Source organism: Paramisgurnus dabryanus, chromosome 5, assembly GCF_030506205.2.
Source record: "Paramisgurnus dabryanus chromosome 5, PD_genome_1.1, whole genome shotgun sequence".
Classification (NCBI taxonomy): Eukaryota; Metazoa; Chordata; class Actinopteri; order Cypriniformes; family Cobitidae; genus Paramisgurnus; species Paramisgurnus dabryanus.
This window is the reverse complement of record NC_133341.1, coordinates 37690040-37715371: the sequence shown is the minus strand read 5'-3', so window position 1 is coordinate 37715371 and position 25332 is coordinate 37690040. Positions and strand designations below refer to the sequence as shown.

The 25332-nt window shown below is 41.5% G+C and overlaps 1 protein-coding gene across 5 annotated transcripts; it reads left to right on the top strand.

Moving 5' to 3' along the window:
- The first annotated feature begins 644 nt into the window (after positions 1-644).
- On the top strand, positions 645-25332 carry prrc2b (proline-rich coiled-coil 2B). Of its 5 annotated transcripts, none has more exons than XM_065284000.1 (30): positions 645-801; positions 5942-6120; positions 6799-6976; positions 9026-9131; positions 9223-9286; positions 9400-9543; positions 9643-9923; positions 10318-10445; positions 10527-10690; positions 10780-10867; positions 10960-11116; positions 11301-11631; positions 12158-12324; positions 12777-12960; positions 13278-15441; positions 15534-15721; positions 15826-15941; positions 17023-17164; positions 17251-17306; positions 19129-19410; positions 19494-19595; positions 19683-19875; positions 19962-20056; positions 20135-20259; positions 20365-20602; positions 21519-21686; positions 21762-21841; positions 21965-22043; positions 22124-22318; positions 23877-25332. In XM_065284000.1, exons 2-30 carry the CDS (start codon positions 6006-6008, stop codon positions 24015-24017), a joined length of 6471 nt encoding a protein of 2156 aa, XP_065140072.1. In that variant the 5' UTR covers positions 645-801; positions 5942-6005; the 3' UTR covers positions 24018-25332. The 5 variants fall into 5 exon arrangements, with proteins under 5 accessions (XP_065140072.1, XP_065140069.1, XP_065140068.1 ...); XM_065283997.1 differs by having other exon boundaries at positions 23856-25332; XM_065283996.1 differs by having other exon boundaries at positions 19057-19410.

Sequence of the window (25332 nt, the reverse complement as noted above, 5' to 3'; positions counted from 1 at the left end):
GCCCTTTAAATGCAAATGAGCTGATCTCTTTACTAAATTGGTGGTTGGATAGTGCAGAATAAGGGGCGGTATTATTATAATGAGATCCCCTTCTGACATCACAAGGGGAGCCAAATGAATGAGTTATTTTTCAAATGCTTCCAGAGAATGGTTTACCAAAACTTAGTAACTGGGTTGATCTTTTTCACATTTTCTAGGTTGATAGAAGCACCGGGGACTTAATTATAGCATTTAAACATGGAGAAAAGTCTGATTTTCATCATGTGACTGTGGAGGTTTAGGGTACAAAAAATTTAGAGCAACAAAGCTAAAGCAAAAGCTGTAAAAGTTTATCAAACATGATTACAGTTTAATTTTTAAGTGTTTATATTGTGTTTATCCTTTGTGTCAGAATCTGCAGACTTTTGTAAATCTGAAGTGAATTGATAAGTTACTGAAGGAGAATGATTGTATGAGATGACTCTATAAGACATTCTGAGTGATTATTTTCTGTGTTATCTGTTGCGATGTGGATGAAATCTGCCTGAAAGCCTGTCTGTCTGTCTGTCTCTCTGTCTGTCTGTCTGTCTGTCGTCATGCAGTTCCTAAAGCTGCCTGCAGGCGCTCGCTGTGGCGCTATGCTGACGTCATATCCGGTCTAGGCGGCAGCAGCTTTTATTCTCAGGCCGGGAAACTGACAACAAGCGAAGAGAAAAAATAGAGAAATTGGCCGCAGAATCTTCATCCATCCTTCCGTGTTTCTCTATCCGGTGGAAATATATCGATCTGTGTGATCTAAAGTGACAGTTATTCGTTCAACTGGTGAGTTATGAAGGCGATTCGTGCGGATATTTGTGTTATTTTGCCCGGTTTGTCGCAGGATGTCTCGGTGTTTCTGTCGCTTTGTTCTGGACCAGCAGCCATTTTTAATCACTTCACACATCAATAAATGCACACCGAACCCTCACAAATACACAATATACGAATTATAGTGACGGTTATGAAACAGACATCAGACCTTTTGTGAGTTTTGTTCAGATTAAAACTCGTTTCTCGGTTTTGTGTAGATGAGACCTGGTTAACGGCTAATGTCAATAGCATTGCTAACTACTGAAGAGAAATATGTGAAAATATCTGGTATTAATATAACTCTGGGTTATGTATTAGTGTTCATTTAGGTGTTATTAATTTGAAATGAGTGTAAGTGTTAGTGTATTATGTGTTTAATGTCATTTGTGTTACATTACGAGTCTCTTGTTTACATCTTGTGCTAACTGATCTTAAACACACAGTTTTCTTTAAAGAGCTGATGTAATATAGAAATGTGTTCTGTTGTGAATATCTTACTGATAAAATCACATGTATATATTTAAAGTAAGGTCTGATATAACAGCTCGTATTGTTTTGATATGTGTACACACTTTGATTTATATCTCTTGAGATGAGCCTGATGTTGTGTGTTTTAAATCTGATGATGGTAATGATGTTAAAGAGGCACGAGCTGTTTTATACTACTTGCTTTCACATACATCAGAATTATGGGTAGTTTCACACAACCATCATATGCTTATTTACTGATATTTCAGTCCTTTCATGATTTGGTTTGTTTGGGATTATTGTAGGAATGAGACACACATACGTTGATATCTTGTTATCAGTTTCAGGTTTTGTCAGAAATCTTAGCCTTTTAAAAACATGACTTTGCTGACCAATTTCAACAGAATTCATACAAATATCATCTCCAACATGACAGGAATCCATTCACGTAAAGCATTAAAGCACATAATGATGTCCTGTTAGTTATATGTAGTTATAAGTAAGGGATAACGACGGATAGGCAGCCGGTTGTTATTGCAGAAATAATCCCTGACAGTGGTCAGGAGGGTCTTGTATCACACTGTAGGAGTTTATTTCGTGATAACTACCTGCAGACCATACATTATCCTACTAATTACATGGCTATTTCCCTCATAAGTAAGTTAAGTTACAATAAATGTTTTATTTTCTCATTTTTAACGAATGCAGACTTTACGCAAGGAAACCTGCTCACTTTCAGTTTTAAGATAAGACGAGACGTTTAAATGTCACAAACAAGCTATTTGTTTTGTCATATGTGTTATTAAAGCTGGTGTAGAATGTAAAACTGTATTTATGTAGGCATAGATGAATGGTAATGTCATATCATGAGCCTCAAACACGATTGTTTTCTCCTTATTTTAACCTTGTGCAAGCAAAAGACCGCTGGAAAACAGACCAATCTCAACATAACACCAACTGTGACATTACAGTCAAGATGTACATCCCCAATATTAAATTAATTTCAATTAGGGATGGGACAATAAATGCCAATACTAGGGATGCACCGATACCACTTTTTTGGAATACGAGTACTTGTATTTCTGTACTTGCCGATACCGAGTACTTAATTAAAACATGATTTAAATTTACAGGTAACAGCTTTAGTCATATAATTTAACAAAAAAACAAGGGACTAGTTTTCCAGTTTGTTGTAAACTCTGCCTCTTTGGACGACACAAGAGGCATTAACCCCTTACACGCCACTCAAACATAGACATTTCTCAGACCGTTGTATCGATTCCTGGTATCGGGGGACTTTTAACGAGTATGAGTACTTTAGAAAATGTGGTATCAAGGCCGGTATCGGTGCATCCCTAGCCAAAACACACTTAATAATACCTGTCTGATAATGATTCTAAATCACACAGACAATCATTGGCTTGAGCAACATTATTATTCATTATCCTTTCAAATAAGGTAAAAATAGACCATTTCATTCAAAGGGCAAATCCTAGGGTTGTAATTAAATGGACATGTAAAACTGACTCTGGATCATTTTTGCACTCACTGTACTTCCCGGACTATAAGCCGCTCCGGAGAATAATCCACACATCATTCAAAAATGCGTCAATAAGACGAAATAACTTAATATAAGTCACAGTGGACTATACGTCTCGTTTATTTAGAAAATTATTTCCACAAGAGATCCAAGCCGAAGAACAGACATTTAATCTGGAATTAAACAATAGCCGATAGAACAGTTTGGCAGAATAGATGTCTTTACGTTAAAAGTAATATTATTAGTTATTTAAACGATAAACCGTAACATACAGAACTTACCTGGAAGGTTGAATAGTCTAAATTAACCGAACAAGCCAACTAGCGTGAAGTTCACATACTCGTCATTCCACATTACTGAATTCATTGAATTACACAAATACAGAAGCAGTATATAGCGGACTCTCGCGGCTGTAGACGGTAATGTTGTCTCTTGCCTCATAAATGTAAAAATTTATTACATGGTGCACCGGACTATAAGACGCAGCACCCACCAAGTTATGAAAAAAACGCGGCTTATAGACCAAAAAATACGGTAATAAAGCCACAAGATGGAAGATTGGATTAATATCTGTTTGGCTAAGACTCATTTATGTGGTCGAATGTAACTGGCACAGTTTTAACAAGTCAGATATCTTTCTGATAAGAGAAGTGACCAGTTTTAAAAAGGTCCTATAATGATGGCTGGAATGTAAAAAAAGAAATAGTTAGATAATGTGAAATAAATATAGTAAGAGGCACATTCAAAATATTTGGGAAAATGTAAAAAAAACTAAAAATTTCTGTATTCTGCCTTCAGCTGAGTTTTTCATTTTATTTGGCTTCGTCCAAGAATTTTCCTTTTGTTGTGTCCCTAGTTTCAGGCGGTTGTTATCTGGGAATAACATACCTTGGAATGTCATGACTGGCCAATCAGAATCAAGCATTTTACAGAGGCATGCCATAACGTTTATGACACAGAGTCTGATATAAGAGACCCTTGTTGTTGTTATTCAGTATTCTTTGGGTATAACAGTGGTGTTGTAGGGCTGTGCACCTGTCTGTACTGTATTTGTACTATTACTTTAATAGTGCCAAGGTCATGAGTTCAGTTTAGTGTTGTGCCGATAGACGATAGTATCGTGTATCGACGATCGTCCGACATATCGCCAATGGCAGGCTTTCATGGCGATAGTCATGACGATAGTTGGCGAATGGTTGTTATTATCATCATCATCATAGTTTTGCATGCTTTTCCTCGCATGAGGGTTTGTGCTTCACTTTACGCGGAGAGCTTGTAAAGAGAGAGTTCCTTCTTGCACGCAGATGCACTTAATGCGCGCGTCTCGGACTCGTTCTAGCACCTAAATCCAGCGCGTGGATGAGCAGCTACGCTTCCCTCTGTCTCACATGCACGCGCTCTCGCATCTGTCCGAAGTCTAAACATAAACTGAAGTAGTAATCCTTATGTATTTGTGCGGTTTAATGCGTTTCATGCGAGCTGAGGCAAACTATTCCTTTTGTTTAAAATATAACCCGCTGCACAGAGCTGCGCTCTGTCTGAACTTGAAGTCAGATAGTAATCCTGTTTATGATATGCTTTTCAAGGAGTTTTAGCAATACATCCCTCGTGTTTAAAATATGATTGTGTTCCGCTGGACCAGTGTGTTTAAAAAGGCACCTCTGAGAGCACCACTGCTTGACACGTGTAACCTTCTGCAACAGCACTAAACAAATGCATTAAATTATTTTTATGTGCGCTGCGTGTGTCTGCGCAGGTGCATGTTTTTACAGTCATTAAGTAATCGTGTTAAAAATCAGGATTATGATTTTTCCCATAATTGAGCAGCCCTATCTCTGACATTTCCTTGCACTAGAGAGGTTGTTAGCGCGCAGAGGGTTAAAACCAGCGCGTGTCCTGTTCTCCCTCTCTGGCACGCAAAGAGCATCTGGGCTTTAATGACGCACTCAGATTAATGACATTAGTTTTAAGAAAGATGCATTCATGACGGTGTTGCTCTTGTTCTTTTTTCCACCAATCAAGTCTTGTCATAAATGAACAAATAAATAAATGAGTAAACTACTGCCCCGCCCCCCGATACTATCGTGTATCGCCGATCTCACAGGCTGACGATAGGACGATCTCAAAATGGGGCATATCGCCCAACACTAGTTCAGTTCCCAGAAATACACACAAATACTATTCTGATGTATAGCTGAAACATGTCTTTATGAAAACACTTTTTGAAAGCACTGAATTCTCTTCAAAAACTTCTTCATTTAGCTCATCTGATTATATGAGGAGCTCAGATGCAAACACCGCTAAATAACACCTTTATTCTAGGGATGCACCGATACTGGTATCGGGTATCGGCCTTGAAACCACATTTTCTAAAGTACTCGTTAAAAGTCCCCCGATACCTGGAATCGATAACACGGTCTGAGAAATGTCTATGTTTGAGCGGCGTGTAAGGGGTTAATGCCTCTTGTGATGTCCAAAGAGGCAGAGTTTACAACAAACTGGAAAACTAGTCCTTTGTTTTTTTGTTAAAATTATATGACTAAAGCTGTTACTTGTAAATTTAAATCATGTTTTTTATTAAGTACTCTATATCGGTATCGGCAAGTACTGAAATGCAAGTACTCGTATTCCAAAAAAGTGGTATCGGTGGATCCCTACAAAATTCCCTTCAAATCTGCGTAATCCAGGCCTTATGTCATTCAGAAATACTGTTTTATTGGCAGAATCCATTCTTCATATATAGTTATTGGTTTGAATCGTAGGAATTGCATGAGCAGGTTTAAAATGTAAATTGGGATCTTTATTCCATAACCTGCTGGGATCTTGTGGTGTTAATTGTGGGTTTCTGGGCGTTTCGGCTGTGTTTAAGTGATTTGATGAATTGTATTTCTATCTCATGGAGGTTATTGGTGATCTAAATTGTTTTTTTTTTCTGCTTCAGTATTGTTGACCATGTTTGCAGTCCTTGAGATGTACAGACTGTTCCTGTTCTTTTCTCATTGTGCTTCCATATTTTGGAGGGATTTAACAAATCTAGTATTAAAGTGAAGGGTGTTGAAGCATCGTTTAACATTGTCTTGCTATTATGTGTGTGTGTGTCTACAGAAACAGACGGTACTGAGGACGAGGTGCAAAGACAAATTTCCATACTCGATGACATTACATCGCAATGTCCGATCGTTTGGGGCAAATAACCAAGTCCAAGGATGGGAAAAGCAAGTATTCCTCGCTCAGCCTATTTGACAAGTACAAAGTAAAGTCAATAGAAACCCAGAAAACCACAGGTGAGAAGTTACCTCAATACAGCTTTTCTTATATCCTCATATATTACACGCTAAAGAACTTTCTGCTTTATGTATGTATGTATTATTTATTATATATTAAAATAAAGGGTTTACCCAAACTTATCCAGTTTATTTGTCCTCAAGTTCTTCTGAATCCATAGGGTCCTCTTCGGATCTTCTGATCTTTTTCAAACATTAAAATCTTGATGTGTCACTACACTGTTGATTTTTAATTTGCTATAATACTAAGAGTTGTGTACGTGGTAATGACATATTGTGAGTGAAGCTCATGCATGCAAAAGACCGCTGGAAAACAGACCAATCTCAACATAACACAGACTGTGAAACAAACAATTGATTATTCCTCAAAATCTGATTCAGACTCAAACATAAGATCTGTTTACACACACACAGAGCTACTGAAGGAGCTGCTCTGAGAAACAGCCAATCAGAGCAAAGCTCAACATTATTATTCATGACCCTTTCAAATAAGGTAATAATAGACCATTTCATTCTAAAGAGAAATCCTAGGGTTGTAAATGGACATGAAAAACTGACTCTGGATCATTTCTATGAAACATAATAAAGCCACAAACCTTCTGTGTAGATATCAGAGAATAATTTAACAGATTATTTTTTATCACTCATGATGCTGCCGTCTCTCGTTGTGTCCTACAGTTGTTGCTCGTCATGGCTTACAGAGTCTTGGTAAAGTGGCCGCTGCCCGGCGCATGCCTCCTCCCGCTCACCTACCGAGTCTGAAGTCTGAGAATAAAGGAAACGATCCCAACGTGATTATTGTGCCCAAAGACGGAACAGGATGGGCAAACAAGCAGGATCAACCCGAGCAAAAGAGGTCAGATGAATTTGTCAATCACACACTTTCTGATGTGACTGAGGCTAATACCAAATGCAGCGTTTGATGTGAATGAGATTTATAGAGCAGATAAAGTCAGACTATACTGCACCTGTGTATGTATGTAAAGCACACACCTTACTCGCTGGAACCAAAAAATGTGGTTACGATCAATTTATATTTTTTATTACTGGCTTGGTACTGAAGACTCTGTACTTTTGACAACCCTACTTGTGTCGGTGATGCAGGGGTATTTCCTTGCCTTTTCAGAACCATTATTGTAGCATTTGTTACTCTCACCGTAGTCATGAGGATTTTCTGCGATGACAGTCATTTATTTATTTTTTTGTGCCACTCCAAATCAACCAATGGCGCTTTTCCATTGCATAGTACCCCACGGTTTAGTTTAGTTTAGTTTGGGTCGGGTCAGCTCACCTCACTTTGGCGTGGTTAGCTTTTCCATTGAGTTTAGTATCACTTCGCAGTGGGAGGGATTATAGGCGTGTCGTTATATTTACGGTGCCGACTGCTGTGACATCATACATGTGAGAGCGTCCTTATACATTCCCATAAATTTATTTATTTCTCAGCTCCACAAAATTAAAATTGGTCACCACAAATAGATGTTTGCACATCGCGCTTATCACTAACGTTACCTCTCACATCCACTAGTTTTTAATTTACAGTAGTTTTCTTGCTAAAGATGATGAATAGGTTGCACTAGTTAACTTGTTGGATGGCTAGTTTAACTAATTCTTAAGCCTTTCCACTGCACATGACAAACAGCGGCCGATAAACCTAAAGTCAGTCATTTTCTATGGAGAGTTCCAAAGGGGCTGCGTGAGGTGCTGACTATATGTGGATGCATAATTTTCAGATCCATTTTGAGTAGTGATGGGTAGATATAGCGGCCAGCCGAGTTTTATGTGTATCACATTGGCCAATTTGTGGCTGCTGTGTTTGCCGATATTTTTCCAGCATTATTTACAGACAGAGTGCTGAAAGCCGTAAGCGATTGCAGGTCATGTGACTACAAACAACCAACCTTTCCATGACAACATCGAAAGCTCGGCCTAACAGCTGATCATAGCTGGAAAAAGCGGGTTTTTATTTCTCATCTCTATATATATTTGTAGTAGTAAAGAGCTAGAAATCAATATCCTTTGCTGATAGATTTTCATCCATTGTGGAGAGTGCAGTTCATAGTTCTATAGCACCCTCACCTGTTTTTACTATTTGTTAAATATAGTTTTTTTAAGTTCAATAAATGTAACTTTTTAAATTGAGACTTGTAACATTTGGCATCATCATTGTTTCATTTTTATGATGTAAATTGAGTGAGCAAAAGCAGTATCGGCTCCAAATATCGGCTTTAGAAAACTGGCAGCCTGTATCGGTCATCGGCTAAGGCTGATGAAACAAAAATCGGCATTGGCACAAAAAAAAATACATAGCGGCCAATCCCTAGTTTTGAACGTTGGATCCGTAAAAAAAAAGTGAACTTGTGCGACTACACCACATGCGATATGCCGATCGGAAGAAATGTATTTCAATCAATAACAGTGTGTGTGTTGAAAATGATTAATCGTTTTTGTTTAACATTTGAATTCTAAAAAAAACGATTGGTTAATGATAAGTAATACATTATTAGTTTAATATGTATCTGTTATTTTAATCTTGTCTCCATATTAAAAATATTGGAAGTCTTTGTTCATATATGCAGCGCTGTGTTTATTGTTTCATTAATTTGCGTTCATTTATTTATTCCTCTATGGTAAGTATTGGAATGAAGCCTCTTGCTCTGAGCTTCTCTCCCATGTTACGATTAAACTGAAACTTTATTATGACTGCCACTAGGGGGCGAAGTCCGACAATCGTATCATTATATCATGTGCAGTGGAAAGGCGGCTTTAGATTTGACCAAGCAGTTTGTAATCATTAATAAGTGTGTCTTTATATCAGTATGCAGCTGTATTAGTTTATGAACGAGTGCAGGTTTCATCTCTCTGGTCTGATATTGATGACTCTGTGATTGTTTTCTTCCTTCAGTTCTGTTGCATCATCAGCTCAGCTGCCGGAGTGGCAGCCGCCGCAGGCTTCACAGAAATCTGTCTCCAATCTTCTTCAGAAGCCCACACCCATAACCATACAGGAGGTGCCGCTACAAGACCTTCTCCATCACATTTCATTTATAGTTGTCATCTAACTCTCAAACTCAAATGCTTTTGTTTGTTTGGTTTCATCAGAGCACAAGTTCAGGTGGACCAAAGCAATGGGCACATCTCAATGGAAAGACAGCAGATACAGATGGTAATTGTCGCCTTCCGTGGTTTTATTCTGCATTTTATCAAAACAAACTCTTGCAGTGTCGCCTACTGCTGTGACATTTAATAGGAGTATAATTTAGTTTGCATCTGTTAAAGGTTTAAGGGCCTCAAGCCGACTGCAGCCCTTCTCTCACGAGGAATTTCCGACGCTGAAAGCTGCAGGAGAACAGGACAAGGTTGGCAAGGAAAGAAGCGTCTACGATCCGTCGTATGGGCCCGGACCAAGCCTCCGCCCACAGAGTGAGTCCCGCCCATTTGACTTATTCTTTTGACTCAAGTGCTGTGAAGGATCGCTGTTCATGGTGTTAATATCTCTCGCTCTCTCTCTCTCTCTCTCAGATGTGTCAAGTTGGAGGGAGGGTGGTGGGAGGAACCTGCAGCCCTCGGGGCTGTCAGCTGTCCTCTCCTGCGACACAGAGAACAAAAACAGCAGCCCAGCCGAGACCAGCGCTCCTCTTCCTCCCCCTTCTTCCTCCACCACCACCTCCACTCAGCCCCCTGATCTGAAGGAGCCGTCTCTTCGGCCCGCTCAGCCCTCTCAGCCCGTACGCAGAGCCCCGTCAGCCCTTCATTACCAGCATCACACCACGACCACCTACCACGATATGCTGCCTGCCTTTGTGAGTCCTTCAGTGCTGTGTTGGGTTCAAATCTGCAGAAAAATCTTGTTGCATAAAGCAAATGAAGCCTGTTTTTTAACCATATTATTAGTGTTAGGTATTTTTTAAAATACTGCTCTCTTATTTTATTCTGATTTTGTCTGCTTAATTTTCAGGAAAATATCACCATGTGTAAAAGTAGGCTTCATTTGTTATAAATCAGGGGTGTCAAACTGTAGTTCTTTCATTTTAAAAGCCTTCATTAAGTCCTCCAAGTCTGGAGTTTGTCATTTTAAAACACATTTAAAGGTGCAGAACCCTATGTATGCATGTATGTGTTATTTTTATCATATTCCCTATTTGCAACATTTCAATGCATCACCCTGACTTTAAAGATTGATTGTTTGTTTGTCAGATGTGCCCTAAAGAGACCCGTGAGACCCTGGGCTCCTCTGATCACGGTCCCCCCGCTGTGGTTGCCCCTGTGCACTTTGAATCGCGCTTGAACTTCAGATCTGCATTTCCTGCACCAGAGCCCGTCAAGTAAGTGTTGCATTAATCCATCACACAACATGTCATCGACTCTCACACAGCATTTGATTATTTAATTGATTTTGTTTGCAGTGGGGATGTTAGGAGAGAGAACCGATTCCCCCGCGCACCCCCTCGACCCGCCACTCGACCAATCCGCCGCCAAGGAGATCGAGCCCCCCGTCCTGCCATTATCAATCCTGATGACCTAAAGGACCTGGATGAACTGGACAATGACTGTGAAGATGGCTGGGCAGGCAAGTGCTCGCTGTTTTGCTGCAACATCAGTTCACGTGATTTGTTTTTGTAAATGCGTTTTATTGGTTGGAAATTTGCTGCTCTTCAGGTCTCCATGAAGAAGTGGATTACAGTGAGAAGCTCAAGTTCAGTGATGATGAGGAAGATCACTCGCCACGTCTGAAGAATAAGATCTGGTGAGTCCTCCTGTGTGCTGTAGTGTCTGGAGCGCCGTATCTGGTAGAAAGACTTTGGACCAATATCGAACGTATGGTTTGTGTTTTCTCAGGGATGATTGGGACAATGGTCATCAGGAACAACATTCTTCTCAGAGCTCTGGAGAAGTGGTGTACCCGCACGATGCTGAGGAGGAACCATACTCGCGCCACCCAGAACCCTTGCCTTCCAGAAAAACCAATGGACGAATCTCTTCTGCTGAATCTCAGGTGGCTGTTACGGATGACCTTAGGGCATTGCTCAATAGAGAGATGTTTAATCAATTTGGTTGTCCAGCTATACACCCGCATATTGTTTAAAATAATTAAAAAATATCTTTGTTTGATACAGCATGATCTAATTAGTTTTATAATTAAATGTTTTCTGATGGTCTCTGTTGTTAATGGTTTCCAGCCTCAGCAGAAGATAAATGTAAGCAGTGAGTCTGCGGAGGAGCCTGAGGAACCTCAGCGTCAGGCACCTTCTCGTGGGAAGTTCATCTCTGCTGATGTCTCTGAAGCGGTGGAGAGGGCCCGCAGACGGCGCGAGGAGGAGGAGAGGAGAGCTCGTGAAGAGAGACTGGCTGCCTGTGCAGAAAAACTCAAAAAACTGGATGAGAAATTTGGCAAGACTGAGAAACCTGCACGTTCTGGAGAACCTCTGAAGGAGGACAAGGAGCTGACGCAGTCTCCAGGCAGGAAGACGTCTAAAGTGCACCAGGACAACTGGCAGTATGCTACTAAAGGTATGATTATGGATGACAACTAGGGATGCTCCGATCGATCGGCCGCCAATCGGTGTCGCCGGATAATGGCATTAAATGACTCGATCGATGCTTGCTAAATCTGCCGATCTCATAAACCGATCTTTGTGTTTACCTTCTCCAAAACTCTCTTTGGCTTTTCTTTAATACTGTGTATACACCAACATTGCCTAATATCGATCCGCATGTGTAAATCGGCGCATATGCAACATCTCTATTGCGGACGATGCTGCTTCATGCTGAAAGTTTATTATTTGCATGCATTTTAAAGTTTCGACTTTAATTTACATGCAAATGTTGGAGAAATGTTTGTGTGCCTCCAGGAACAGAGTTGAGAAACACTGATACATAAGTTTTGAAATGGGTCTATAATTTTCTAGTTCACTAAGGTCTATGTGTGCTTTCTTAATAAGAGGTTTAATAACAGCCAGCTTTAAAGCCCTTGGGTCGTGACCCAGAATAAGTGAAGAGTTAATGTTTGCCTTACTCTCTCATCACTGTTTTACAGAAGCGTCGGATACACCCGCCGAGTCATCCAGTCAGGATTACAAGGATGAAGGTTGTGATTACCACAATGATGATGATGATAGCCTTGAGGCCACCTCCCCTGTCCCAGAATACAACCGTCACCAGAAGCCGCTTCCACCCCGATTCCAAAAGCAACATCATCAGCAGGTGAGTGGTTCACATCTGATCAACATCTAAGATGCACAGGATGAGAGGCATCGGCTTACCCATGAAGTATTTGCACACTCAAGAAACAACTTGAGAGATATAAATGTTATTTAATCGTTATTATTGCAATTTGTTTATCAGTTCAAATGTTAAAAGCTGTTTTCCTGTAGCTTAGCATGATGCTAGCAATGCCACGAGCATTGTCTATGGTTAATGTAATCAACTACATCTTTGTGAACGGTGTCTTAGCGGAGCTGGCTTCGTGCATCCACAGAAATATTTGCTTTGAAAAACATAAGCAGATATGAAATCTATGACGCGAGTTGTTTGCAGATGCTGTATATTGTGTTGTTTTTGCGTACTCCGTGAGATTAAGACTACCTCATGGTGTCGCATAATCTCATTTCAGTTTTGAATTAAAATTGTGTTTGTGTGCTCTGTGGTTTTTTTAGGAGCAGATGTATAAGATGCCATCATGGCAACAGTCGAGTCACCCCTCCCAATCCAGCTCGGCTCACTCTGCTCAGAGAGGTTTTTACCCTACTCAAGTTTTGGGCTTTGACCCACGCTGGATGATGATGCCTCCCTACATGGGTTGCTCTGTGGATTACTATCCTCCTGGGGTTCACACATCTGGTGAGTAACACTATTATAGTTAGCCGTGGCATCATGGTTACTCAAAGAAAAAAAGATTCTCTTCTTATCAGGCATAAATGATAGCTCACATTGTTTGGTAATGATTTGTGACCGTATCTGGTAGACCAAAAAGCAGGAATATAATCTAATAGTCACTCGTGCAGGTACAGGTGTTGTATTTAGACATAACAAATAACTGAGACTGAGATCTGACTTCACCCCTGCAAACTAACACCCTAAACACCTTCCAGAACACTAAAGTGATATGCTAGTAATAACTAAAAAGTTTCCATTGTCAACCCTTTTTTTCCTACAAGGATTAGTGAAACCTGTCATTCAACAAGAGCGCCTCAATAGCCCCAGTTCTGCCTCAGATGAAGGCTGCCATCCCAGCATGCATCAGGAGAGGAGGACACCATCCGCTGAACCTTACCAAGTGTGGAGCCAAGATGGTTACCCATCTGCCCGCAGTTTTACCCCACCGTACCAGAGACAGCACGAGAACAGCGACAGGAGTCAAACAGACAACAGGAGTGACAGGTCATGCTCTAGACATGATTCTTATGAGGAGCGAGGTCACGATCGCGTGGACAGTCCTGCGGAGGAACCGACTCATCAAGGGTTCCGTCAAGGCCGAAGCTCAGACTTGTCGCTCGGGTCACAGCGAGACGTTTCCCACGAAGCACTGAGCAGGAATCATCCTGGAGATGGTGACTTCTCTAAATCGGACCACAGGGATGTCTCATCTAGTAGACATCAGAAAGACGCCGCTGATTCCCGTGATGATGGTTTCGACTGCAAGGACAACAGCTATGATTCAGACTTCTGGAGGAAGGACTCTGGGCTGAAGAAAGATGGCGGTGGTCAGTGGCCAAGCAGCGGTAGCGTTAGCCAAACGTCTGATTCCAGTAGTAGGACTTTCAGAAGGACCGGACCCATCAAGAAACCGGTGCTAAAACCCTTAAAGGTCGAAGACAAGGAAAACGAAAAGCCCAAATCGGAACCCGAGGAGAAGACTGTCCCCTATAGGCTAGAGAAAGAAGTGGTCACCAATGTCTATGACCTGAAGAGAGATGCCCCTCCTCTGTCTAACAGACACTCTGGCCCATCACATGTTGCCCCTAGCGAAGATAAACAAATTGAACCTCCTAAAGTCGAGAAAACGAGCAAACCATCCGAAGGGTCACACAAAGAGAACTGCTGGGACGTTGTGAAGTCTCAGTCTATAGACAGCTCCGACAGCAGAGAGCCACCAGTGCCACGACGCACCAACTGGATATTCATCGATGAAGAGCAGGCGTTTGCCGGGGCCAGGGGAGCGGGCAGAGGACGTGGACGGAGCTTCAGAGACTTTAATTCTCGTGGTGGAGCTCGTGGAGGAGGACGTAACGACACTAACAGAGGAGCCTACAACAACACCGTCTCTCAGAGAGTCGCTCGAGGCCGTGGAGGTCGGGAGTTTAGAAACGAAGACCCACAGAGAGGGAAACCCCGGAGACGCAACGCCAGCGAAACGCACAGCGAAACATCCGAATACGAGGAGCAGCCCAAACGCCCACGTCAGAAGGGTGCAGAGAACGGAGAGGCGCCGTACCCGGCATCTGCGGACGTGAAAAGGGCAGACAGGGAATCCTGGCGATCAAACAGAGTATACACTGACGATCAGAGCGCCAACAACGATTCCAGGGACAGGACGAAATCCTCGAGAGCTTTCGGAAGGTCGCTACCCCCTCGTTTCAATGCCGGATACAATCGTGGGTTCGGATCGAGGGACATTTCTACTTGGAGAGGAAGAGGAACTCAATTTGGAAGCAACTCGGCTCAAGAGAACGGATACAACTTCAGCACAGAGTCTTATTCAAGGCGCTCATCGGACCGTGAAGCATTAAAATACCCCCCCAAATTTACCGGATCCTTTGTAGAGAATGGCGTGGAAGATCGTGAAGCTGGCTACTATCTAGATGGCGATAATCCTGACAACCGGCCGTTGAGAAGAAGACGTCCCCCCCGTCAGGATAAACCTCCACGTTTCAGGCGACTGCGGCAGGAACGTGAAGTAGGAGGTCAGTGGAATAATGAGGATTATGTTAACGGTGACATTGCCAATCCGTGGCCGGGTCGTTCTAAGGGTGTAGAGGAGCACTGGCCCAACAACTACTCTGAAGGAAAGTCAAAGGAGGTCACGGGTCAGGGTGAGGATTGGGAGACAGGCTCCGAGAACAGCGATTTCAGTGACTGGAGAGAGAAACGAGGAGGAGGGCAGCACGTTGATGCACTGACAGACGTGAGCCACGGTGAAGAGAAGAGAGAACTTTCTAAGCGAAGTTTCTCTAGCCAGCGGCCGGTTGCTGATCGACAGAACCGCAAGGGTGACGTGTCCATCGAGAACAAGTTATCTCGCTCTGCAGATGTCATATCGTCTACAGGTTCTTTGAGTAAAAGTGAGAGCTGGCAGAACGGCATCTCTTCCAACACCAAACGGTATGTTTATCAAAACATGAGGTGACACACATTACTCATAAGATCACATTTTACTCATGTCATTTACACTATATGACTTTTTTACCCAACAGTGTTCCCGATGAATCGGTTCAGAGCTTGAGCTCTGGCTCTGTGTATAGTGTTGAACAAAATGAGGACAACCTTTCCGTCAGCACGACTGAAGCCACAGGAAAGATCACAGATAAAGATCTGAAACCCAGAAGTTTAAAGGGGGACATGACAGAGGTGCTGTGTCAATATGACCGAAACACCTATGCGGGTAAGACACAAACATGCTTATTTAAAGAGTAACCGATGATAGACAGAACTGAACTATAGCTCACGTCTTTTGGAGTTTTCAAAGTTATTTCTGTTTACTCCCAGTTGAGAACGACTCTGGAGTGTCTGTACCGAGTCCAGAAGTTTTCCAGGACACCCTTTCCAAAAAACAACGTCGTCCGCTGGAAGACGACCGCAGACGTAAAGATCAGAGCGCTCCAGTAAGTGAACATTAACTCATTAAGGCCCGAGACTTTGTTCAAAAGTTGAGATTTTTTGCATGCATTTAGAGGGTTTTGCAGCTAAAGACTTTTGTTAAATTATAGTGAAATTACTAAAGTGCCATTTGTGAAAATTAGGGATTTCAATTGCATTTACGTTTGGGCATTTAGGAGACACTTTTAACCAAAGATTAGGAGACAATAAAGCGATTTGTCACAGGAAGGCAATGATACAAGAAGTGCTTATACCAAGTTTAAGTTTTCACAATTCTGAAACAAAACCTGTTAGATTACAGTTTCTTTTTTTTAAGATAGAAGAGTCTGCAGTAAATATCTGTTTGTCAAGTATTTTTTGGAAAAGATGAGTTTTTAGTTGTTTTTTTGAATGTAGCGAGAGATGTGCAAAGACACGCGAAACCGCTGGTTGGCAGTAATCACGCGTGTAACCACAGTAGCAGCAGAAGTCGTCACAGAAGAAGAAGCTAAGCAAGTTAACCCACAAACGAAGAAGAAATAGCAACTTGTTGGGTATAATTTGAGAAGACCAGCAATGATGGAAGTAAATAAACAGCGACTTATGTTGCAGTTTGAGTTAAATCACTCCTCAACTTGGCTCATCTTTGTTTTCACCGTCACAAACGGAAATACCTATGACGCAGTTTTTTTACCTGACGGGAGGGGTTCTGGTGGACCAATCACAGCGCTTACGGTCCGCGTAGAGCCGACGCGCTGTTAGAAATTTTGTGAGGTGCGCGTCAGGCTACGCAGAGCTACGCACAGGCTACGGATAGCCTACGCCGTAGCTACGCCGTAGGACCTACGCACGACTATAAATCGCCCTTTACAAGAAAACATGGCAGACTCGCTTGGAGGGTTTTGCATCTGAGCTCTTTATTTTACTATAAACCCATCAGACGATTCATCAGTAACATTATTATAAATACTCAAGTAATATTTATTCAGTACTTTTTACAGTTTGCATTGTGCTCAAATGTTGTTTTTTTGTAAATCTACTTTGCAACAGTAGTAGTATTTGATTGCTTTTGTCAGTAAAGTGCACGTGTCATTTGTGCACCTGTAGGTTTCAGTAAAGACCCGAACAATCGCTTCAAAAATACCTCCACGATTCGCCAAGAAGCAGGGCAGTATGTCCATGGATCAGCCTGAAGAGACTCTGTCTGCCAGCAGCTTAGGAACAGAAATCTGGGAGACGAACAGCACAGGTACACTGCATAACCATAGGCTGTTATTAAAGTTAAGAAATATCAGTCAGTATTTCATATTGAGTAATGTTTGCTTGTTTCCTCAGGTGGGGATTCATGGACTAAACAGGTTTCTTACACAGCGAGTGAACCTAATTCAGAGGTAAAGATCATATTCATATTAGTAGGGTTAGGGTTAGTCTGTCTGTGTAAGATTCGGTCTAGTTTTATTAAAGTATGGTCAACGTTACTTTGGGGATGTAAAACTGTGCCTTCAGTTTAACACAACGTTTTTGCTAAATACAGGAAAGAAATTTAGTAGAGATGCACCGATCGACCTAGCCTGGTCCAACCAGACTCTCGTACATTCATTTCATTTGTACAGAGAGTCTGGCCACACTCCATTGCAAAGCGTTACTTCCGTTAAGGAGGGTCCATTGTTGAAGTTTAACACTATTGGATCTGCCCAGAGTCACTCAGGATCTGCCAAAGCCAATCGCTAACGTGTGGTCGTGACGTATATCATGCACCGAAACCGGACGGAAACAACAAGTCAGAATAATCAGACAAACAAAACATAGCAAACCTGTTTCTTGCTCCGGCTTTAACTTCTGTATATTCGGCAGTTTTGCAACAACGGACCGAATAGCTTTTCTCACGTCTTTCTCCGCTGCCATTACTGAACTACAACTCAAACTGACACGCGACCTCAACGTCATCGTTCTTAGCCACCCCCATCTGTTCGCTGATTGGTCCTGCAGATTTTTGCAGGAGAAAACGAAACTCTATAGAGCCATCCCAGACGTACTGCTGAAGCGAAATGAAAATTAAGCGGAAGCACGTAGGAGGGCGGAGCCAGGCCAGGATCGGACTGTAACCGGCTGGTCAGTCTCACGACATTCTGATTCCAAGTCGTTTCTTTTTTTGCCAGTTACTTAAACAATAACGTCACAGCCATGATTCTTTTTTGATAAAGACTGTGACCCATACCTCCTGTGCAGTCTGCACGTGCCTATGTTGATTACTGGCCCCCATCCACCAGTTCACCCACTAAACACTGCTTTTGTTGTTGTGTTTTAGTTCTCATTGCACTAACATGTATCACAGCTGTCACAGTCTACGATTATAAATGATAGATGTCATCATCGTACAGTCTACATGCTTGTCATACATTTTTGTTTTAACTATCCATTTCACATAGATCCTGTAATTTAATGCAGTTTGGGTGAAAGTGACATTTTTTTATCATTTTTTATGACAAATATTTTTTTATTTATTAAATAAAAGTGGATTTTTTTTTGTAGCCTATATGCTGTAAATTATGCCTACAGAAAAATCAGAAATTGGAACCAACCAAGGAAATTTCAATCGGTGCATCTCTAAAATTCAGTAATCCAATGAATATTTTAAAAAGCCCTAGTTTCAATCCTATAAATAAATTGAATCACTTTTGTTTGCATGTCATTTGCTGTGATATTGTTTTTCGCTGTCCTGGTACTTTGAGAGTAATATCTGTTGTAAACATTTCATGCTGATCATTTGCTCACACTCATAATACTGAATATCATTAATCTTCACAAACTTGAGCCAATACAGTTATTCAAATTTATGAAGCACTGAATAAAACAAAACATTGACCATAGTGCTGTACAGACAAATAGCACAATAAAAACAAATATTAAGAAATGGTCACATTTAAGTTATATAAAAAATAATGAAAAATAACCTTAAGACATTCAAAAATCTATCTTAGCTAGGATCAAAAAGAGAGATTCTTCTTGACACTTCTGTGATCGAATGCTAATGAAAACAAATGTTTTCAGATGGCTTATAAACTTACCGTGTTATATGTTCATCAGCAGCGCTCTTCATATTCCAGCATGTTGGTACTCATGTTGTGTTGTTTGTATCAGATGGTGTGTGAGTGGACTGTGGGTTTGCCGTCAGAGACTGGCACTAACATGAAGCACTCTCCGGTGTGCCAGGATTCAGATCCGGGGCCCGAGCAGAATAAAGAGCACAAGCCCGGACCCATCGGGAACGAGCGCTCGCTTAAGAACCGCAAAGGCTCCGAGGGAATGGAGCGTCTGGAGGGTCCCATTACACCGGTCAATGGAGTGGACATTCACGTAGATAACGTCATTCCCGTCCCACCCATTGAGTTCGGTGTCAGTGCGAAAGATTCAGACTTCAGCCTTCCTCCAGGGTCCACACCGGTGCCCGTCTCTAACCCCGTCACCAAGCTTCAGGACGCGCTCGCCGGGAATGTACGTATTTAAATACGCGCTGAATATCACACTTGACACTGATGTGTGCGGCAGCTTTAATACTGTTGTTAATGTTTGCACAGGCGAGTCTGACCCAGGCCATCCCGATGCTCCGCAGAGATCATCTTCAGCCCGCTATTAACCTCAATCCCATCAGTTTCCCCACTGCAGACCTCACATTAAAGGTAATGTCATTTTTGATCTGTGTGTTTATCTTCATTTACATGACTCTTGTTCCCTGTTAAAAACACGACGTCTGTTTCCGTCCTCAGATGGAGTCGGCACGTAAAGCGTGGGAGAACTCTCAGGCTCTTCCTGAACAGGGTTCTCCAGGGGCCGCCGGCTCCGGTGCCCAGCCGGCCTGCAGCGTGGGTTCCTCCAGCGGGGTCAGCTACAGCACGTTCGGGGGAGTGTCTATGCCTCCCATGCCTGTGGCGTCTGTCGCACCCTCCGTCTCCATGCAAGGTCTGGCGTCTCATCTCGTTCTGCTTTATTTGTGTGTTTAAAACATGAGAAGTGACCGTCTGTCTGTGTGATCTGTGTGTTTATAGGCAGTCACATCCCTCCTCTCTATCTGGATGGTCACGTGTTTTCCAGTCAGCCTCGACTCGTTTCTCCGTTAACTCAGCAGCCAAACTACCCGCAGGTACACGTTCACGCTGCAGTGTTTTCTTTGACTGTCCATCACATATATATGAAACCCTGACTGTGTGTTTGTGTGCAGGCCGGCCCTCAGCAGATCCCCATCTCTCTCCATACGTCTCTTCAGGCTCAGGCTCAGATGGGCTTACGGGGAGCTCTTCCTGTATCTCAGTCTCAAGACATGTTCAGCTCTATGGCTCCATTCAGGTGATTAATGCCTCTCAATACAACACATGGCTAGAGATTTAATGGATTTTTTTAGTTTGAAGTCCTTTATATATCTTTTGTTTATCTCTTTCGTTTCTCTTGCAGGTCTCAGGTGTACATGCACCCAAACCTGTCTCAGCCCAGTCCCATGGTGCTCTCCGGAGGAGGTCCTCTCAAAGGACCTTACTCTGCTTTTCCCGGCATGCAGCCATCAGAGATGGTGAAACAGCAGTCGGGCTCACATTACCAGCCTATGAACGGCAGCCAACCGCTGGTTTATGATGGGTCTATGAATCAAGCTGGCATGGCCACCTCACAGCTCATGGACTCGCAGCTCATACAGGTAAAGTGTAATTTATAGTCATGCGTAGGTTATGCCTACTTGCGGTCAACATGTGTAATTGCACATTGTCGCAGATGACAGCGCAGAAGTGTATATATGAAAATTGTTACGATTATGAAATTTTAACCTCTCGACGTGCACTAATTCGTGGGTGGGATGACGTCTGTTTTTTTTACGCTGCTATCAATATCTATATAGCCTACTGTTTACAAAGATTAATAATATTAACATTACTATATATCATTTAAAAGGTCTACGGGTTTAGCATCAGTGTATGGTCTCTGTTTTGAGATACAGATGCTCTAGCATCATAAATGTAGGATTTTGTGACAGAAGTCCAGATGACAACATGCAAAATATAAACGTGACTTCTTACCTTTGTGTTGATATAACGATCGTGAGTCGAATCCAGTCTGTTTCAGATGTGTGAATAACCCAAGAAAACTTACATCAGATTTCGCATGAACATCTTGTAACAGAATATAATATACAATCTGAGGACTATTTACATCGTAACACTGTATATGAGATTACACTTTAGGTTCCGCTAAACGCATAAATCCGCGGTCAAACTTTGTTTCTAAAAGTAGGCGGGAGTATAATATCCAAACAGTGCTTTCAAATATCATGACGTCATCTGACTAGCTTGTTCCTCCAATGACTTCATGGAACATAAACATAACTTCTTTAGACTTGTGGCTTTGGGATCGTTGCATTTCTAGGTTTCACACATCATTACGTTTTTTTTCGTGATGCATTAAAAAGTTGATAATCAACTGCACTGTAGTGGTGATTAGACATTTGATTTAAAAGAGCAATGAATGTTTTGATCAATCTGAGATCAGGGTCTGTATTTAGTTTTTAGGGGTTTTGGAATAAATCAGATTTGTTTTTAATGGTTTTGTGTTGCTTTCAGGTGACGATGTCCATGCCTGGATCTCAACTGCGATACGGTTCGGCCCAGCAGCATCTCATTCTGCCCCAATCCATTCAGCTCCAGCAGAACCAGAATCTGTCTGTTGGTGCTCCTCGGCGAATGATGCCTCCCGGTTCTCAGCCGCCCGTCCTGACCAGCAGCAGAGAGGTGAGGCTGTGGTCCTGTGACGAGTTGTTTTGTGGGGTTACAGCGTTTATCTGATGTGTTTTCTCTGTCATACAGCACTCACAGATGGACGTGAAAGGATTTCAGTTCTCGGATAAACCCACACATTCACCTGGAATACCCAGCAGCTCTTACAGGTCAGCATGAAAACACACAATGACTCTTCATGACATGAAACCTTTTGAAAAACTTGAAAAATCTCACACACACACAACCAGATAGTAGATGTTGTATCTTAACCCTGTGTATTTCTGCATCAGGCCCGGTTCTGCCAGTCCCAGTGGAAAACCGGGCGCTCCTCCAACTATGGCGTCTCTTCAGGGCCATTACACACAGCAGGTATCGGTGGTCTGTTCAGGCTGCTTTATTTCTGTGATTTATTGAACGCCTGATGTTTCATGTAGGTTTCTGCTCCTCAGGGCAGTATGGTCATGCACATGAGACCACCCACCAGCGGCCCGTTTCCCAATCCCATCCAGCGGCCTATCATGCAGGTCAACAAGACCGTCATCATTCGCTCTCCACCGTACCCCAGCCAAGGGCGCGAGCCTTCCCGCTCGACGCCCCCATCCAACCCCGAGTCTGCCATTAAAACCCCTGAGGACGGTATGAAGGTGAGCCATCCACTGTGAGCATAGGTAATGTCATTTAATCTCACTCTTTTCTTATTTTCTTTTATATATATATTGTGTTGTGTTGTTAAAGGACAGTAAATGCGGTCATGTTTATGCTAATGTGCTTTACTCTGACATCCTGTAGTTCTGCATGATATTTCAGAGGTTCACTAAAAACAAAAGCTAAATTTGTGTCACAATGTGCAATAAAAAATAACGTTTTTTTTCTTTTTGGTTTCTTAAGAAATAAAGTAATAATGTGAAGGTCTTTTTGTCATTACAGTAATGATTCATTTTATATTTACCCTTAACTGTCAACCCTTCTGTTTACGGGTTGCCTGAATTTTTTATCAAATGACAAACTATATATTGTTGGAAAGCTCTAACCGTTGGTTCATACCAGCCGCGTTTGAGGCGTCAAATTCGCGTCTACCGCGTCTAGTTTGCCCTTTGAAGATTTTGAGTTTACTCCCGTCATTCGCATGTGAAATTCTAGTCATTGAGACATTCACGTAGAAATTCGCGTCATGGGAGGGGCTTCTGTGACTCCGCTCGCATCCTGTAATCACGTCACCACTAGAGCAAGATCCTGATTGGTTAACGCGGCTCGGTTTTCCGACAAAGTTCAAATTGTTCGACTCGCACGTTTGCCACGGCAATGCTCAATTTGCGCGAATGAGGCAGAATTGCATCTACTGCGCCGCGAGACCTCCAGACGCGCCTCAACGCATCTTAACATTGACTTAACATTGAAATCACTCGCTGATGTGTAGTTTTTATTTGTTATCATTTTGGGAAAAGATTGACGTAGTGCGAGTCATTTTCTAAAGGGTCACAGGCGGGCCTTCATTGTTTTTACATATTTATAACACACATACCCTTTTGTAAACCTAAACATCATGACAAAATGTATATCACTGGAAAGCTCTCAATGTAGTTTTTATATTTCAAGGTCATCTGTTAATAGAAATGATGTCATGACAGTTTTTTGTTACATGACCCCGTCCCCCATAGGAATGCATATTATATATTCATAAAACTATATCTTATTATATATCTGCAGAAATATTGACAAACTATGTATTATTGTAAAGCTTTTTTATATTTCAAAACTTTTTAGCAGTAATAATAATGCAGTGACTGTAATTTATTAATTAGTGGCAAGAGTATGCAGCAAACCAATGACACCTAGTGGCCTTTGTTGGTAAAACTACTAAAAAAGTGAGACAAACCAAAGATTTTACTTTTTTAACGTGGACCACAACTACTTGAGACTTGTGGCTTAATGTTTATAGTATTTTTGTTGCATTATATTTAATGTAAATTGCTATAACAATTTTTCTTCACCCCCAGACACTTCAGTGACTTGACCAAAAATTGCCATAGTTGTATTAATTTGAAGGTGTATATCATCTTTTCACCCCCCACTCAAAAAGTGTGGATGACACTTAAGGGTTAATAAATCTTTTAAATGTACGGTCAGTGATTGATATGATGTGAGTTATTCTTCACAGGTGTGTATGTGTGTTTATTTCAGCCGTGTGTTGTGTTTGTACAGGTGAAGTCTCTGCGTGATGTCAAAAGCTCATCTGTCATTCCCAGTAAAATCCAGGATCAGCTGCCGTCAGCACAAATCCAATCTGTTCGAACCGGAGCCATTAAACCACAGTCAGTCAAAGTGGAGGAAGGCAAAGCCTAAACTTATGGACCTCACGATCACATGACCCGGCTGTGTTTCTGTATGTGTGGCGTCTGTACTCCAGGACTGATGCACAGGATCACAAACTAAAACACCCTTACATAGAGAGAGAGAGATGAATATCTGTATACTAAATCTATATAAAGATACGTAGACACATGGACTTTTCATCATCAGCTTTATTTATTTACATTTTATCTTGCGTTTCAAGTGAAGAATTAACGGTTTAAATGATACAGAAACACACAGAAGTGCATCTCTGATGGGACGTGCATGTCATCTGAAGCTCTAGCGCTGCAGTTTTTACTGGGTACCATGGAGTTTTAATTTGTTTTTTTTAAATATATATATAAATATAGTAATCATGCCTATTTGCTTATTATCTAAGAACAACAACTTTTATTCAATAAAAAAAACTTGAAACCTAAATTTGAGGACATTGTTCAATCTGGACAGAGAGACTGTGACATTACAGCGTGAGCTCATCATAAAAGATTGTGTTGTTTTTATCATCTTGTGTTGTGTAAATGCAAAGCATCATTTGAGTGACAGCTGAATAAACCTTCAAATCTGCACCACAGATGACGGCGTTTTCTCTCTTTTTGATGTCATCGGATGAGATGTCACAGTGTGCTTTATTGTGGAGGATCTTTCAGATGTGTAAGAGTGCCACAAGCAATAAGAGCCTTACTGTTAAATCTTCATTTCCAGTATCTCAGCCCAACTAAAGGAATTGTGTTTTTTTATTTTATTGTAATTGTTGCCGTATCTTTGGACTTTCTGAAGAGTTTCTGAGCTGAAGATGTGGTCCTTTATGTTGTACAGATCTCAAATCATTTAAGAATCCAAACCCGCCGTCCTTTTCTCTTTATGTGAACTGCTGAATGTCTTTATAAATCATTTCTGCTGTGATGATGATTTGCATTCTGATCTTTGAATATCTGTACAGACGCATTACTGCTCTCTTTTCTCTTTTATTAGTCGTGTATTTAAAAGGCCAGCAATGAATTAACTTTGGTTTTCTTTCAGCTTTTTTAAGGGATTTTATTGGCTGCAGATATTCATCATCCAGTGTTGTTCATCCTCTTAAATGTGTGTTGACACTTGATATTTCATCGCAAGAGAAATAAAGCTTCTGTTTTCCCCTAAAGGAACACAAATATATTCTTTATTTTCATTTTAATTTGGCTGCTTGTCTTAGAAGTGAAATGCTGGATATAAATGATGTGAATAAATGAAGAACTCACAACAGCTGACATTTCCTCTCATGAATCTTCAAGACTGATGTGAAAAATAAAAAACTTTGTAAAAATGA

What these genes read in the sequence shown, in the direction of transcription:
- prrc2b (XM_065283994.1), top strand. Translation starts at nt 6,006, where the DNA reads ATGTCCGATCGTTTGGGGCAAATAACCAAGTCCAAGGATGGGAAAAGC. An exon ending in TGGACTCGCAGCTCATACAG is followed by an intron (nt 20,603 to 21,518) that starts GTAAAGTGTAAT and finishes TGTTGCTTTCAG; the next exon opens with GTGACGATGTCCATGCCTGG. An exon ending in CCCCTGAGGACGGTATGAAG is followed by an intron (nt 22,319 to 23,855) that starts GTGAGCCATCCA and finishes TGTTTATTTCAG; the next exon opens with CCGTGTGTTGTGTTTGTACA.